Here is a 17744-nt window from a genome sequence, read left to right on the forward strand (position 1 = left end):
ATCATTTGATATTTGAATCTTTTTTACAACATTTATTACGTAAAAAAATACACAAAACCTCAGAAATCCTTTGAAGTCCTTGGAATTTTTTAATATTCTTCTGAAACTCCTAGAAACCTATCTATCTACCAAAATTGTTCCACGACTTCTAAAAAAGTCGTAACTTTTCGAAAGTTTTTCGAAAACTACATGAGAGACTTTAAAATCTTCAACTAATCCTAAGTTTCAAAACCTACTACGAGTATATAATTTGGATAAAAAAAATAATCTGATCGAATCTCTTTTCACGTACCACTTTCCCTGAAATAAATTAATTCCCAACGATTCCTCACTCAAAAAAGCCAAATTATTTTGGAGTGACTAGTTTTGTTGAAATACTTCAATTACACAATTATTTTTCTTTCCTTCCTTGTTCATAAACTAGCCCGGAAAGCATATCTGCTCTTGAGTATTTTAGATAAAAAACGATTTTGATTCGTTTTCGAATTCGAATTTAAATTCGTTTTACTTCACAAAACAAATAATAGCAAAATATAATACATCAAGCGTTGCTAAATCAATATGTTTATTTATTTCATTAATAAAGTTGACTGTGGCTTATCACCAATAACTTACCTTAAATCTCTTGCCACATGTTCGGGAAATTAACACACAAACAAAAAATGCTGACATACATAGATTTCTAGTTCTCTCAGAAAGATTTTTGCTGAGATTCTAAGAAAAACTAAAGAAAAAAAAACAGGCAATAATTCGAAAATCGTTTTATTCCTCTTAATGCGTTTATAAATAACTTACATAGAATAAATAGTTAATCCTTACATCTATTACCTAAAGGCACAATGCAAACTCGCCTCATCTATATACACTCGAGCGATGCCTTAACCTACGCAAAACGCAACCAAATTGAGCAAAAAACCTCCATGGCATCCAACAATTTATCACAATTTTCTGGAACTTGTAAATTGAGCACGCAATCATCACCGCTTACTGTCCTTCTCCTGATTGGCAAAATATCCCAAAGTCCGCAAAGTGGCCGTCACACGCCCCACCAACGGCTGCTTAAACTTCCAAATGGTGGTGTCCATCACACTCGTCTTCCTGTACTCCTCGCAGCTCTTCTTCAGCGTTTTGACGCAGTCGGCGCGGTAATGGTGCAGTTGAGCGTCACTTGTCTCAATGGGATACGACGTACACCCACTTCCCAGACACGAGAGCGGGAAATGGTTGTGCAAAGTTAGCACTTTTTCCGTATTGTGGAAACACTTGACGTACTGTCCGGGCTTGGTGAAGTTCTTGGCCCGGTAGACGTGCTGCAGCATGTGCATGTACTTGGGGATCTCCTTGAACCAGCCGTGGTTGTGGAGTAGATCGTCCAGGAAGTAGACGTTGCGGACGTTGTAAGACGCCCTTTCCTCCTTGTTGATCTTGAGGGCCTTGGGCAGGACCTTGTCCATGAGGCCCTTCCAGGTGGTGCCCTCCAGAGGCATGATCACCTCGTCGATGTCCAAAAGGGCGATGTACTTGTACTCGTACATGTGCTTGTAGAAGCAGTCGTTGTAAGGGATCAGCTCGTTCTGGCGCTTGTGGTTGGTCTTCTTGGTGAGGTACAAGTGCTGGAAGGAGGGGGCGTTGGGTTGCCCCCCGGCTAGGTTAATGGGGGTGACGTGCACTTTGCCCTCTTGCTCGTAATGTCGCAGCACTTTGCTAATGTTAGGGTGCACCTGGAGTTCGTAAAAGAACACTTTATCGGCACCTAGAAGGTTCAAAAGTTCGATCCATTCGATCAAACGCACGGACAAGTCCTCATGGAGGAAGTCCAAACCTTTGACACACACAGCAAAGTCTTTTTTCTGTGTTGGTTTTTCAAAAATCACTCTCAGATTATTAGTTGAGTTGTCACAAGCCTTCTCCACTAGTGATATACTTTGGGGGATTTTGTCCCTATAGTGTTGGGGGATGACACACGCTGTCAAATACGGCTGGTAAATCCCCTGCTTGTAGTTCCCCCACTTCTTGTACCAAATGTACTTGTACTCGAACGACTTCGCCACCACTGGTTCCTTTTTCCCGTCGAACCAAAACTGGCAATAGGTCACCACCGTGGGTTCGATCCTGTCGATCATGCCCAGGATGCGCACAGTGGGGCCCAGCCTATTGTTGGCCCTTTTGTCCAAATAGGCGCCGAAGAGCTGGAACGTGCCGTTGGAGGTGCGCAGCGTCTGCCAGTAGAGGTTGTTGAATTCCAGGTCGAACATGCTGGGGAAGCGGGCGCAGGAGTGGTTCATGCCCATCGGCTTGTTCTTGTTCTTGTTCCAGTAGACGATGGGGAGGTTGGGCATGCGCTTCTGGATGTCCTCGACCAGCTTGTCCTCGGACAGGGATGGGCTCTTGTCGACGAACGGCTCAAGGTCGTTGCTTTCGGTCGTGGAGTCGGCGTGGCGGGTGAGGGGGTCGAGCCGCTTCTGGAGGAGGAAGCGGCTGTTGAGGTGGGGGACGGTCATGTCGAGCTTGATGGGGCGGAATTGGATGATGGTGAAGATGATTATGCCGACGGCCATCAGCTGGATGAGGAGTTTCGTGATGAAGCGGCCTCCGCACTTCATGCTGGCGGCTGGAACAAGGAGAAATGAAAAAAAAGGGATTAGAACGCAGAATTCTACGTGAATTTTGGTCAAGGTTGAGCAAAATGGATGAGAACTTATGAAGCTTAAAATTTTATATAAAAATGTTCTACTGTTTTTTTAGAAATTTCTTTTTTTTTTGTAAAAAAATTCTCAATGAATGTAGATTCTATCCTAAACATGGTGATTCTTTCCGAACCTACCTTAGAAACCTTTTAACTTTTAATACAGCTAGAGCTTTAAAATTTTGTATGCGCTCTAAGTCGACCATTTTGAGTTCAGCTTAATTATTTTTAAAATGGCTGAGCTTCCAAAACTACAGAAAATTAATTAAATTAAGTTTGAAATTTTAAATAGTAACACACATTCAACTTCTCAAGCTGAGTAAAATTTACCCAAATTGTTAGTACTTATCTGTCATAGTTATTCACATAAGTCAATTTTTTTGATAAATTTTTATTTGCAAGGGTTTATCTAAGATATCACAGCTCTTGAACCCTTTGCAATAAGTGAAAATTTTTGTTTGCATTCGATAACCAAAGTTTTGAAGAGTTTGCTAGAATTTTCGAAGTTGGCAACTGTCAAAATACATGGCTAGTATGATTTTTTCAAAATGATTACCAAAAAACTATTTTTTCAGTTTTTTCAAATTTTCTTAACGGTAATCGAAAGAATATCGATTTTTATGGAGACTTTTATCCATACGTCCTATACCTATCTGTTATAGTTTTTGGAAAAAATTACAAAAAACGGATTTTACTTCGTAATTTTTATAGTTAATCAAGTAGACCTTGTAAAATGGTCAACAATTGTCAAACTTCAATATTTTGTTTAGTTTTTGGCTGGTTCACTATCGAATAAACAATAATGTTCAATTCTAATTTATTATAACTTAGTGAATTATGTAAAGTAACTCAGTCAGTCTGCCATCGAATTTTGAACTTCTTGAGTGAAAATCGTGAACAAATATGACATTTCTTTTAATTAATAGCACAATTTTATCGTATTTTTCTAAAGTTTACTTGATAAAAAATGAAAATAATGAGCCAAAATTCAGTTTTTTGCGATTATAATTTTATATAAAAATGTTCTTCTGTTTTCTTTTATTTCTTTTATTCGTTTATTTATTATTAAAGTATTATTTAAATTAACAGAGTTAGGGTGGTTGGAAGTAAAAAATATGTACCGCTTTAAACCATCATTGAATAAAACTGAAAAATTTTGTCTCTACAGTCTTATCTTCCGTTCAGATTAATCGAAAAACTTTTTTTCTGTAAAAGATTTCTCAATAAATGTAGAGATTCTATCCTATAACATACAAAAAAACTGCATTTTTTTAAGCGTGTCATGTTTGTGTTGTAAATTTTTTAACATTTTAAATAATAAACTCCTAAGCCATCGAGTTACAAATTGTAAATTGTGTTATCAGTGTTATCAGATAATGGAATTGGAAAAAGATAAAAATGGTCGGAAACTAGATGAACAATAGAAACTAGATTTTAGGAAATTTTCCAAAGACGAAATTTTTAAGAGATTTTCTTACCAGAATATTTCCATAAAAAAATTCCAAAACAATACCCGTTTTATTTTTCCTAAACATCCTACAGTTGTGTTGAACTTTTTTGTTCAATTTTTTTATTGGTCATCATAGTTTTTTATCATCACCAAATTTTTCAATTTCATAGTTATTTATTTTATTTTTCAGCTGGGAATTTTTTTCGCCAAATTCCAGTATTTAAGTTTTTTAGTTTCTTAATTTCCTCATATTTCATATTATTCATTTTCTCAATTTTTCATTTATACGTAATTTTACTATCTTATCTTATTAATGTTTTTAGTTTGCAGTTTCATAGTTTTTTAATTATCACTCTTTCAGTCGTTATGTTCTAAAGAATTTTAATCTTATACAATTTTTTAGTTTTCTTGTATTCCAGTTTAACATTTTAGTCTCTTAGTGCATTGGTTTTTTATTCAGAATCTAATGTTTCAATTTATTAGTGTTTCTCTTTTCCAGTTCTATAGTTTTTTCAGTTTTTCGCTTAGTTCTTCAGAATTCAGAACCATTTTATCGCACCTAAAGCGAAATCCAGTTCTATGAGAAAGACCGGCCCTTGGACCAGTTTAGCGTCTCATTTGTCCCAAGAATGAGTAATTGACCAATAAAAATACTGAGATTACCTCCACCTTGTTTATCTACCGCACAAAAAATTGCGCAGTGTTTGTCATTGGATATTGATGGGCTAATGCAGTCCACACGTTAAAACAGACCAATCAAGCGACTTTTAAAAACTGGTGTTTGATTATTTTAAATATCGGCTGATATTTGCCGGAATTAACTAGAATTTCGCTATTTAAACACTTTAATTGAAGAATTGCAAGACTTTAGACGTATCTAACGTATCTAGTCGACATAAAATACAAATTAGACATTCAAAATTTCGTAGAAAATAATGAAAACAGAATCATAATAATCGTCTTGGCAAAAATGTCACATCAGTTAGTTGTAGAGTAGCGTAGAACAAAAACTTTTTTATCAATTAGAAAAAAATAATGAAAAAATAATTATTGCAGAATGGTAGCAAGTTAGTTTTACTGCTGTAATTATTTACAAATCTTTGATTTTGATACGGTAATAGTAGAAAATTTTGTTTTTTATAGATTTAAAGTTTAATTAAAATTAAAACTAAAAAAAATAAGACGAATGCACGAGATATAGGTATAAAAAATTGGGCCGAGATTCAAAAAATGTCGTAGAAATATGCAGAAAATAAACATTCATGGACTGAAATTAAAGAAAACTGTATAATTAGGTAAGTATAGGCCGATTAATAAAAAACTTTAATACAAAAGTATTCAGGCTCGTATTCTTCCATGAAACACCCTGTAGATACGTGACCTTTAGTTTTAAGTCGTGACGATGCCAAATGTCAAAGAAATCGTGAATTTGTCGAATGTGAAGGCTATATTTATTGTACTGTTATTGTGAACAGGAAAAAATTTGAGAACACGTAAAAATTTGGGAACACGAAAAAATTCATTAAGGCCCTATCTGGTGATTGTTGGTCCCTCATTTTATTATGGTCAAAGACTCTTTTAATAAGCTTATAGTTTTTGCAAAAATCTGAAAAATAACTAAACGGAATGACACTTGAAAGAAATTTTATGAAGAAATTTTGAAAAAAACAAAAAAATTCATTATGACCTATCTGGCTCAGCAATATTTTTACAGTTGAAAGTCCACTGAATGTTTTGTTTTCTGTAAAAAATCAGAAAATACTTTACATATAATGAAATTAAAAAAAAATTGTGAAGTTTTTTGAGAAAAAAAAATTCATTAAGACCCTAACTAGTGATTGTCAGTTCACCATTTTTTACAGTCAAAAGCCGTTTGATAAAGCTTTGTTTTCGGCAAAAATCAATAAAAACGCTTGAAAAAAATATAGTTTGTATAGTAAAGCGAAATTTTGAGAAAACAAAAAACTTGATAAGATCCTAACTTCTAATAATTCGCCTTATTGTCATATTCAAGAACTCTTTCGTAAACCTTGTTTTCTTCAAACAAATAGAAAAATCGTTATATGGGATGACACCACTTGAAAAAATAATTGTCTAGCCAAGGAATTAAAAAAAATCAACAAAATTCGCTAAGAAGCTAATTAGTTTTTTATTATTTCTGAAAATATAACATGATAAAACAAAAAAATTCATTAGAGCTCTAAGAAAAAATGGTCAGTTTATCATTTTTCTCCAATAAAAAGCCCTTTTGAAATGCTTTGTTCTGCAAAAATCAGAAAAATCGCTACACCGGATGACAATTGAAAAAATATAACTTGCAGTATTTTGAAAATATTTTGAGAAAACAAGAAAATTTATTAAAACTACACTTTTTCCAACAATTGTAGTTAAGAAAGTATCTAATTAATTTCAGAAAAGATGAATTATGTTCACAAATGACTGAAATACAATTGGAAAAGGTGTACAATTGTGGGTTTGTCGAATAAAATTAAATCCCCTGACTCACAATTAAATAAAGTTGAGTTCTATTCAAACGCTTATTAATTTTATTAATTTTTTTCAACACCACTTGAAAAAATAATTGTCTTGCCAAGGAATTAAAAAAAAACAACAAAATTCGCTAAGAAGCTAATTAGTTCTTTATTATTTCTGAAAACATAACATGATAAAACAAAAAAATTCATTAGAACTCTAAGAAAAAATGGTCAGTTTACCATTTTTTTCCAATAAAAAGCCTTTGCGAAAAGCTTTGTTCTGCAAAAATCAGAAAAATCGCTACACCGGATAACAATTGAAAAAATATAGCTTGCAGTATTTTGAAAATATTTTGAAAAACAAGAAAATATATTAAAACTACACTTTTTCCAATAATTGTAGGTAAGAAAGTATCTAATTAATTTCAGAAAAGATGAATTATGTTCACAAATGACTGAAATACAGTTGGAAAAGGTGTTGTAATTGTCGGTTTGTCGCCTAAAATTAAATCCCCTGACTCACAATTAAATAAAGTTGAGTTCTATTCAAACGCTTATTAATTTTGTTCAAGCACAATACATTTGTCACGCCTATTGTCCGGCATTTGGCCCCTTTATTAGAAAATGAGGGTGAAAAATGATCGAAAAATCGTAGTTAAGAAGTCAACGAACGAACAATTGCCAGGTGGGGGGTAATTATATACCCCAGCATGGCTGTAATCTTGTAATTTATTTGTTTACGATGGAGATGAAGTAAGGATAACCTTGGCAAGGCCATCGGCGAGTTGCGTTCGCTCACCTGCAACTAGCTTATTTATAGTCTGGTTATAATTTTTCGCTCAAAAGGGATAAAACGATTTTAATTAAACCCTCCCGAAAATTCCACGGCGATTATTTCGTTCTGGAACGCCTTGCCTTGAGCAAGCCCCACTTATCCCTTGCGAAAAAACAGCACCGTACTTATATCCAATTAATTTCTTTAATAACGTATCCAAGTCTAGTGTTCCGATCAAATGACGGTAAAATTACGAAATCGACGTAATAATGATATCCTCGCAAGGTTAACGGATGCGGAATAAATTACAGAGACAATATCGTCATTATAGAATTAGCACTGCCTCCTGCTATGTAATTGCATTTTTTTACAATAAGGCTCGTTTTGCAGTTTCCTGCAGTGCCGACTCGCCAAATCCGGACGCTAATTGTGCTAAAACATGACCCGGATGGGCACCAAGTGACAGTGAGGATAGATTTTCATCGGTTAAAAGTCTCAAGGGAAGTGCGCTAATTGGGTCATTATCGCTTTCCTGTCATTTTAAACTGATAAAAAATGATTTACAATCAATTGCTGCTATCTACAAGGTATTAGAAACTACGAAACGGAAGCATTTTATTATGCACACGACGTGGAATTAGTGATATAATAATATTTGTTCGAAAAATTATTGCTTCCTTTGTGATACTTTAGAGCGTGAAATATTCCCACTTCACAGACTGTTATTATTTACAAAAATTAACTTTGGTTGATTCCAAGCCACTGGCGACCTTCGTACGCTCCTTTGATATCATCATGATATCATCTTTTCGGTTTTAATTTTGTATCAGATGGTTAAAGCGATTAGACAACTGAGAAGATTTTATGATGCGGAATTCTTGAAAGAGTCATAAAAATTGAATTGTTGGACTAATCTAGAAAGTTTTTGAAACTGCTATTTTATGTCAGGTCTGGACTACGGAGAACTATAACTTAGGATACAAAACCGCTGGATTTTCTGAACCCAAAACAAATAGTAGCGCTTGGTTTTAAATTAATTTAGTTAATTTAAATTAATTAATTCACTAATAACTTGGAAAAATATGCCGAAATGTTGGGTTCTGCACTCTCAAAAGACAGAAAAACTGAAATTTTCATAAAAAAACAAAAAAAAAATTTGAAATGTAAAATTTGCGCTTCGTCTCGTATTTTTCAAAACGCTGCGAATACGGTTAAAGATACAAGAAAAATGTTCGGAAGAAAGTTGTAGAGAATTAAATTTCCTTTAAAAAAGTCCGCGAGACCGTATCTCTATTGTCAACGGTTTAGGCCCTAAAGACATTCAAAGACGCTGAAACGACGAATTCGTTTCATTTTACGGTGGTCAAGTAACAGAAAGTTAATTTATGCCTAAACTGTAGAAGATAGAAATATGGTGTCGCGGACTTTTTTATAGGAAATTTAATTCTCTACAACTTTGTTCCTTACACTTTTTTTGTATCTTCAACCGTATTCTCAGCGTTTTGATAAATATGCGACGGTGCGCAAAGAATTATCAATTTGCGTTCCACCTTATATTTTTGCGAACGTAGCGAATACGGTTCAAGATACAAAAGAAGTGTAAGGAACAAAGTTGTAGAGAATTAAATTTCCTTTGAAAAAGTTCGCGAGAGTGTATTTCTATTGTCAACGGTTTAGGCCCTAAAGACATTCAAAGTCGCTGAAACGACGGATTCGTTTCATTTTACGGTGGTCAAGTAACAAAAAGTTAATTTAAGCCTAAACCGTTGAAGATAAAAATATGGTGTCGCGGACTTTTTTATAGGAAATTTAATTCTCTACAACTTTGTTCCTTACACTTTTTTTGTATCTTCAACCGTATTCCCAGCGTTTTGATAAATATGCGACAGTGCGCGAAAAACTATCGCTTGAATTATCAATTTGCGTTCCACCTTACATTTTTGCGAACGTAGCGAATACGGTTGAAGATACAAAAAAAGTGTAAGGAACAAAGTTGTAGAGAATTAAATTTCCTATAAAAAAGTCCGCGACACTATATTTCTATCTTCTACAGTTTAGGCATAAATTAACTTGTAATAACAAGACCACCGGCAAAGTGAAGCAAATCCGTCGCTTGAGCGTCTTTGAACGACTTTGGGGCCTTAATGGTTAAAGATAAAAATGTGGTCTCGCGGATTTTTTTGTAGCAAATTTAATTCTCTACAACTTTCTTCCTCACGTTTTTCTTGTATCTGTAACCGTATTCGCAGCGTTTTGAAAAATATGGGACAGAGTGCAAATTAGTAAAAGTGATTTTTTTTAAATATAGTTTACGATAAAATTTTTGCACTATGTTTATGTCTTACTAGTGAGAATTTAATGCTCTATCTGCCTGGATTTTTTCAGTTTGCTGTGTTTTAACCGTTATACAAATACAATCATTTTTTCTGAAAACTTAGAGAGTAATGGAACAACTGCGCTCTCTGCCGACATTAACGGAACTGTCAAGTACAAGAACGTTTTATTTGTACGTTTCGTAGCCTAACCTTCAGATATCCGTAGTCAGGACGGCATAATTTCAAATATTTTCCTAAAGTTTATTGTCAAATGGAGTTCACAATTATTTTTATGCGAAAAGTGTAATTAATTTCTTGTGTCGAAATAACTTACAACAGACACCTTTAAAATTAAAAAAAGTTGTTTATTTAGTTTAGTTTATTGAAAATTCCATTTATTTTATTTTATATTTTAAAATAAATCCTTTTTATATTATCTACAGTGTTATTATTTGTGCATTTTTGTTCAAAAAATTTCGAATCTTGAGCGTGAAACTCCCAAATCATTTCACAGATCACGCTAAAGTTGCTTATATCTCACATAAATTATAATAATTATTAATAAACGCTACTTGGAATTTGCTCATTCACATGAAGATTCCCAGCTATAGACGTCCTTCATTTTTGTACCTTTAATCATCATGATCTCATCATTCTTTTTTCAAATAATTTTTTACCAACAAAATATTTTTGCGTAAACGAGTGAGTAAGGAAACTTAATAGTTGTGTTTAAACAACAAGTAACATATTGACATCGAGCCATCAAGGTCAGGAACAGCCGATTAATTATGGAAAAATATGATAACAAGCCAAGAAAACAAGTTAGAAAATGGTTGTCGCTTCAGTAAAAGCTGATTTATGTAAAACTTTCCTTCAATTCCTGCGCTACCTTGAGATAGATACCATATGGGTGCAGATTCTCCCATTCCGTGCATATTAAGGCCAGTGCTTGGAATATGCAATCTTCTTACAAAATAACCAAACTGAGTGCGACTTTTACTCGCGCACTAAATGGAGTAAAACCGAAAAAACTGCAGAGAGAGACATTTTCTCTTTGATTTTACAAGAAAAAACTAGGTCGTAATGAGAGTAAATATAAATCGACAAACCCCACACTGGCGGAAGCCCGCCATCGTCTGCTGTTCTATTTGGAGGAAAATAAATTCCTAAATATATTATTCATCTCTCGAACGCAGCCTCTGGTCATTCAACACGTTCTTCCAAGTACTAATTTAAAATGTATTGGAACCTGCTTGCAGCCATAACAGGATGGGTTTGTCCACTGGTTGCGGGAAAAATCGTTCGAAAATATGGAAGTGCTTAACGGTTAGAATTAGCATTCGTGCATCAATTAATAACGCAAATATTGCTAAACAGCATGGTCGTAATAAGAAACTGATACAGGTATTGCATGTTGGCATAATTTGATCGTAATCATGTTCGAAGTTATTAATTTCGTTCGTGATGGGGTTTTGACGTGATTAGGATTGCGGTAAATCGATGAATAAAGTGGGAATTTTGAGCGAAATTTCTCCAAAAACATGTGTTATTTTTACATTTTTCAAGCAAGTAAACACGTGTTTGAAGTTATATTCTGAGTTTTTTGCGAGAAACAAAAAAAATCGCTAAATTTAGTCGAATAAAGCATCCTTTTTTCCTTTTCATAGGCTTTACAGCCAGTAAGGAAATTATCTGTCAAAACTTTTTAAAAAATTACTTTTTTTGAAAAATTTCGCTAAAGGCAGGTGAAAATTAGATTATTTTAAACAGCTGTCAACCAAATAAACTTTTGGACAAAAGCAATGTTATAATTTTTGCCATTTTAAAACATTTTTCAACCAAAAACGCATTTTTTCCAAAAATTTTCTTTAGAAACAGACAGTAATTATACTAAAGTAGTACTTATTGAGTTAAAAACTAATGTTTTTCAAAAAATTTACATGAAATATGGAAAAAAATTGCCTAATTGAATCGAAATTAATGTTATTTATCTTTTTTAGGTTGAGACTAATTTATTTTGCAAGAACTTATCAAAAAAATCACTGAATAAATAAAAATTAATATTATTTTCTCTCCATTTAGCTCGTTTTTGAGCAAAATGTCGTCAAAATAAGCCAAAAATCTACAACATTTGGTCAAAAACTATGTCCAAATTGGATCGAAAACTACACAACTTTTGCCTTTTTTGAGTATTTAACACGTTTTTCAGCCAGAAACAAGAATATCAATAAAATCTAGGTAGTTGGCTTTTCTTGAGCATTTTTAAGCACGTTTTATAGCTAGAATCTTATTATTTTCTCGAGATTTTGCTAAAAAAGACCGAAAATTGTCAATTTAAATCAAAATTAACTTATTTTTGCTTTTTTTAACCACGTTTTTCAGCCAAAAACACACTTATTTCGCAAAATTTCTTTAGAAGAGAACCGAAAATTCATTTAATTATAGTAATTACACTCAAAAGGGTGTTATTTTAGCCTTCTTAGGGTCTTAAGGAGTTAAAGACTAGGTTTTTTTTCGAAAAAAATTACATAAAATAAGGTAAAAAATTGCCGAACTTGAATCGAAATTATGTTATTTTATTTTTCTTAGGTTGAGTCTAATCTATTTTGTAAGAACTTGTCAAAAAAAACTCCAGAAATCACACATTAAGTGAAAATTGAAGCCATTTTTTCTCGATTTAGCTCATTTTTGAACAAAAGTTCGTCAAAATAAGCTAAAAGCCCACAACATTTGTTCAAAAATTTGTCCTGTTTTTGAGTTAAGATTTTACCAATTTAAATCAAAAATTACCTTTTTTTCTGATTTTTTTAAACATGTTTTTCACCCAGAAATGAAATTATTTCGCAAAATTTCTTTAGAAAGAGACTGAAAATTCACTCAATTATACTAAAAGGGGCGTAATTTTTGCCTTCTTTGAGTCTTAATGAGGTAAAAACTAAATTTTTTTTCGAAACATTTATGTAAAATAGGGTAAAAAATTGCCAAACTAGAATCGAAATTAATGTTATTTTACCGTTTTTAAGTTGAGTCTAATTTATTGTGCAAAAACTTGTCAAAAAAACTCTAAAAATCACACAATAAGTCAAAATTGAGGCTATTTTTCCTCGCTTTAGCTCATTTTTGAGCAAAATTTCTTCCAAATAAGCCAAAAAGCCACAACATTTGATCAAAAATCATGTCCTGTTTTAGAGTTAAATTATTAAGTTTAGAGATATCGACAAAACAGGCTAAAAAAATCACCAAATTAAATCAAAAAATATACAAATTTTGCCTTTTTTGACTATTTAACACGTTTTAAATTCAAAAACAGAAACAGAAATATCGTAATTTTTGCTTTTTTGACTTGTTCTAACACATAAAGTTGTTTTTTTTTTGGTAAAATTTCACTAAAACTGGTCGAAAAAACACCAAATTTGATCATATTTTAGTCAATTTATTTTGTTTTTGAGCAAAATTTCGCCAAAAACAAACTAAAAAATGCCAAAATTTGGACAAAAGAAGAGTTAATCCCACATTTTCAAGCTTTCAAACACTTTTCTGAGTTTCTTGGTTAAATAAACCGACCTGAAAAATCACCTTATTAAGTCAAAATTCATAACATTTTCAATTTTTGTGTCGTATTAGCAAGATTTTAATGCAAAAACATAATATAAATATAAAACATAATATAACATAAAAACATAAACATGTCGTATCAAGTATAATTTTTTCTTTTTGAGATATTTTTATAAAAGAAACGTAAAAGTTAAACAAGTCGGAAAAAATATTTTTCAACTAGTTTTTAAATAAAGAAACGAGCTGAGATGGCTCTGATTCATTAATTAACGCTTGCCGGAGACAGGCATCGAATTTTCCGCAAATTGTTTTCCTTTGTGAACGTGCTTAGGGCCCGTTCACACGGCGCAGTAGCATCCTGTCGTGTAAGTGCATCATTAGCAGCGCGTTAGATCCCCTTTTTCCACGTTGGCGCTCTATGAAGCGTGTTATTCAACACATAACCGATTTTTTTCCCTTCTTTTATTATGTATTGAACCATAATTGTGCAGCGGACGCGAAACTAATCCGAGTTCGGTCATTGGTCTCTCTTTTTAAGCAGCACTTCTTATTAGATTGTTATTTAATAGAGCGAATTTAATTCGTATTATCCACGATTGTTGCTAAAGACGCACAGGATGAACAAGACGCTCGAGGTGAGGAGAGGTTCTCGACCGGTAAATTATTATCACAGCCAACGCTGGAATTTTCATTCGATTTTTTCCGACGTGAATTTTTGATTAAACTTTATGGAGAAGTTTTTCTAGTTCTGGTAATTGGAAATTGAAAATACGGCCCACAAACTTGTTTCCAGACCATGTATTATTCAAATGACTAAAATTTTTGGCAAAATGTCAATTTGATTGGATGAAATCGATTCGTTCCCTGAAATCGATTTCTGCCAAATGACACGTTTAAATCGGCGACCTTGACGTTCGTTTATCACATCTCTATCCGGCAAAATGATTTTACCTTGTTCTGTGATTGGCTTCAATTAAGAATCTGCATAACATCAACTGGTGACGTGTGTCCAAGTCCGCGCTAACATCTGTAAAAAATGCAAAAAAATGTTAATGGTTGTACGGAAGCGTGATACTTAATTAGAGATGTGTGAAAGAATTGAATGAAGTTTCTAATTTGTAAAGTCGATGGATTTCTGTGTCAATTTAAATGTTTCGAAGGTGGATTAAGAAACGTTGTGCAAATAAAAGTCCAGATATTTCCCAAATTCTGGCACCATATTGAAGTAAAATACTTTATTATTATAAGTTTAAAAAATTTTTTTTTAATACAACTCGTCACTTTTGAAAAATATGTAAGCATAATAATTGAGAAAAATTCAAAACAAATTAAAGAAGAGTTATTTTTCGTTGCTTTTTTCCTAGAAAAATCCTCCAGATCTATGAAAACAATCACACACTGCAGCAGTTTTGACAATTTTCTACTTGGCCAAAATTTTTAAAATTTTGTAAGTTTGTCTATTTTTTTTTCTAAATTCACAGAAAATAAAACATTTTGGGCCTGACATAACGATTTTACATTTTTTTTATTCAAAACTTTTGCTCCAATTTCATACTTTTTTTCTTTTTTTGCTTTAATTTTCCATCAAAAACACGCTAGATCGCTCAAAACAAGCTTAAAACAAATAAAAAGTAGGTATTTTTATTTTTTTAGGTTAAATCTAATTTATTTTGCAAAAATTTGTCAAAAAAAAAACTCTAAAAATTACACAATAAGTGAAAATTGAAACTATTTTTTATCGATTTAGCTCGTTTTTAAGCAAAATTTCGTCAAAATCTGCCGAAAAACCACAACATTTGGTCAAAAATCATATTCTGATTTCGAGTTAAATTATTAAGTTTAGAGATATCAATAAAATAGACTAAAAAAATCACCAAACTAAATAAAAAAATTATACAACTTTAGCCTTTTTTGAGTATTTAACACATATTTACAGTCAGAAACAGAAATATAAAAAAAATGATTGAAATATCGCAATTTTTGCTTTTTTGAGTTGTTCTAACACACAAAGTTGTTTTTTTTTTGGCGCAATTTCGCTAAAACTGGTTGGAAAACCACCAAATTTGATCATATTTTTGCTTTAATTTCCCGCCAAAAACACGCTAGATCGCTCAAAACATGCTGAACACAAATAAAAGTTGGTATTTTTCGTAAAAAATCTTCCTAAATTCATAAAATAAGAATGCATTCGATTTGCTGCTTTGCTTCAGGAAAATACAATGTGTTCTTAAATGATTGTCATCCAGTCGTCTGTGAATTTTTCCCATGTAAAATCAGAAATGAATTAGAATTAATGACAAGCATTTAGACACCGAATATTACTATTCTCCAGAGCGGCACAATTTTTTTACATGTAAATCAATTTCAAAGTTAACTAGATGACAATCATTTAAAAACACATTGTACTTCTGATCTTGTGAATTACTATAAATTTACCAAAGATTTTCTCGTAAATAAATGAGATCCTAAATTAATAAAATTTATTTCATATATTTTTAAGATTTTCAGGAGATTGTAGACAAAGCAAATCTTTATAAGTACTGGAATTTCTACAAATTTTTCAAGATTTTATAGACATTTTATTTATTACATTTTTAACAATTTTCGTACACTATTCTGTTTTTTTGACCTTTTTTATAAAAACTTTCAATTATGCAAAAAAGCTAATATTTTTTTTTAATTCTAGAGTAGGTAGAAATACTTTATGTATTTTTTTTTAATTCAGAAACTCTCTAAGTCTAATTTTGCTAGTCCAGAGTAGATCAAGATCTTAGAATTTTACCATTTCCAAAAATTTTTCTAATACACGTTAATAAATTTTGTTACACTGATTTCACTCCTAAGAGGCTTTGTCAACAGTTTTGGAAAAATTTTCAAGAATTAATAATCTTAAAAGTAATTTGAGACTATTTGAGAACAATTAGAATTATTAAGGTTTTTTTAATTTTTCTCTAGATTTTTCTCTAGAAACGTTTGTAATTTTTGTATTTACTACACTTGTAGGTTTTAATAAGTCCCTAAAATGTTTTTTTTAAGTTTATGAAACAATTTTCGTAATTTTGTTTTTATTAAAGGCAACTTTTTCGAAAGTAAAACAATCAAGTTATTTTTACTTCTCCTATAACGATCTTCATTTTTCAAGAATTTTTAGACGAGGATTTGTAGGGATTACCAAGGACTTTTGGGAGATTTTTAAGGATTAATCTCTGGATAAATAAAGACTCTGATTTTGATCTGCACAACCTTGGATTATTTTTTATTATTCTGAATTTAACAGAAGTTAAAAAAAAGTTTATGAGACATTTTAGGATAGTTTTGAACTTTAAGTATTTTCTTTACAGATTTTCGGACTGAATTTATTTTTTAAAATCCCAGTAGATACGGACATTTTTGATAATTTTTGGCGCAAAATGAATTTTTAGGATTCATCAAAATAATAATTATTAGTGAAAAATTTCAATGCACTGCTAAGGTCACTAAATTATTTAAAAATTCAAATGTTATCAGTCATGCAACAGTCACATAACAAAAAAGTTATTACTTCTTTCATCGATCCGAATTTATAAGCAACTTAAACACGAAATACAAAATAAAAGAGAACTGAATCGAAACGAGATGATTTTTCGACACCCTTGGGAAGCGGGAATTATGCTTTCAATCTTCTGATATCGATTTTACCTCATACATAATCAACCGCAATAATAACAACAATACAATAGGAGTGAACGTAGAACAAAGCTAGAAAGGCAGAGGACACACTCGGGTGCCACATCGGCCATTCACTTTGATCTGAAAATATGTATCAACACGTGGGTTGATTGTTTTCGGAAACAATCGGTTCAATTTACACAGCTTCCTATAGCATTATCAAAAACAATGAATAGTGAAAGCATCTCCTTTGCTTCCTCTTGCGCAAATATGCTGACAATTGGCACAGTTTTACTAACTGTGACATTTAAGGAGGAATTTATGGTAATGGCAAACCTCTTCACTTGTTGCTGGTATGCATCAGAGGCGCCTACGCATCCCCTTTCACTTGTTAATGCACGCCTGCTTGATTGCATCAATCAAAAAGCGATTACGAATATTGATAACATCACACTTGTGCGATAATACTTGAGATAAGGCTAATATCCACTTGAAAAATTATACCATTTGACAAATTCCGTCTCAAAAATAATCAAGACATCACCACTTTACTGTTGGTAGCAGTAACCGGTAAAATCTAGGTTGTAGTTGGCGTTGGTCATCAAATTATTCCAAAAATGACATTTCTAACTTTAGACAAAGATGTAGTAATACCAGATCTCCTTGGGTAAACAAAGAGAGCGACAACTGTCGTATATGTTAATTATTAAGCATTATTTAAAATGAATGAGGTGTTAAAACATGAAAATATAAAACAAAAGAAAAAAAATGACACTTCAAAACATAATTGCCAAGATTAAAGATTTATTTGAAGATTTATGACTAGACCTTTAGTACACCA

At 32.2% G+C, this 17744-nt stretch overlaps 1 protein-coding gene across 4 annotated transcripts in view; it reads right to left on the reverse strand.

Moving 5' to 3' along the window:
* Window positions 1-746: 746 nt before the first annotated feature.
* Window positions 747-17744, reverse strand: part of LOC659018 (uncharacterized) — a 44970-nt gene continuing 27972 nt past the window's right edge. For all 4 annotated transcript variants that reach the window (XM_965357.4, XM_008192231.3, XM_064358256.1 and 1 more), the window contains 2 exons: window positions 14207-14282; window positions 747-2611 (listed from right to left, as the gene is read on the reverse strand). In XM_965357.4, the coding sequence (XP_970450.1) occupies window positions 978-2603 (1626 nt within the window). In that variant the 5' untranslated portion in view covers window positions 2604-2611; window positions 14207-14282 and the 3' untranslated portion in view covers window positions 747-977. The remainder of the gene's footprint in view (window positions 2612-14206; window positions 14283-17744) is intronic.

The sequence above is a fragment of the Tribolium castaneum genome, chromosome 8 (genome assembly GCF_031307605.1).
Source record: "Tribolium castaneum strain GA2 chromosome 8, icTriCast1.1, whole genome shotgun sequence".
In the NCBI taxonomy this organism is placed as follows: Eukaryota; Metazoa; Arthropoda; class Insecta; order Coleoptera; family Tenebrionidae; genus Tribolium; species Tribolium castaneum.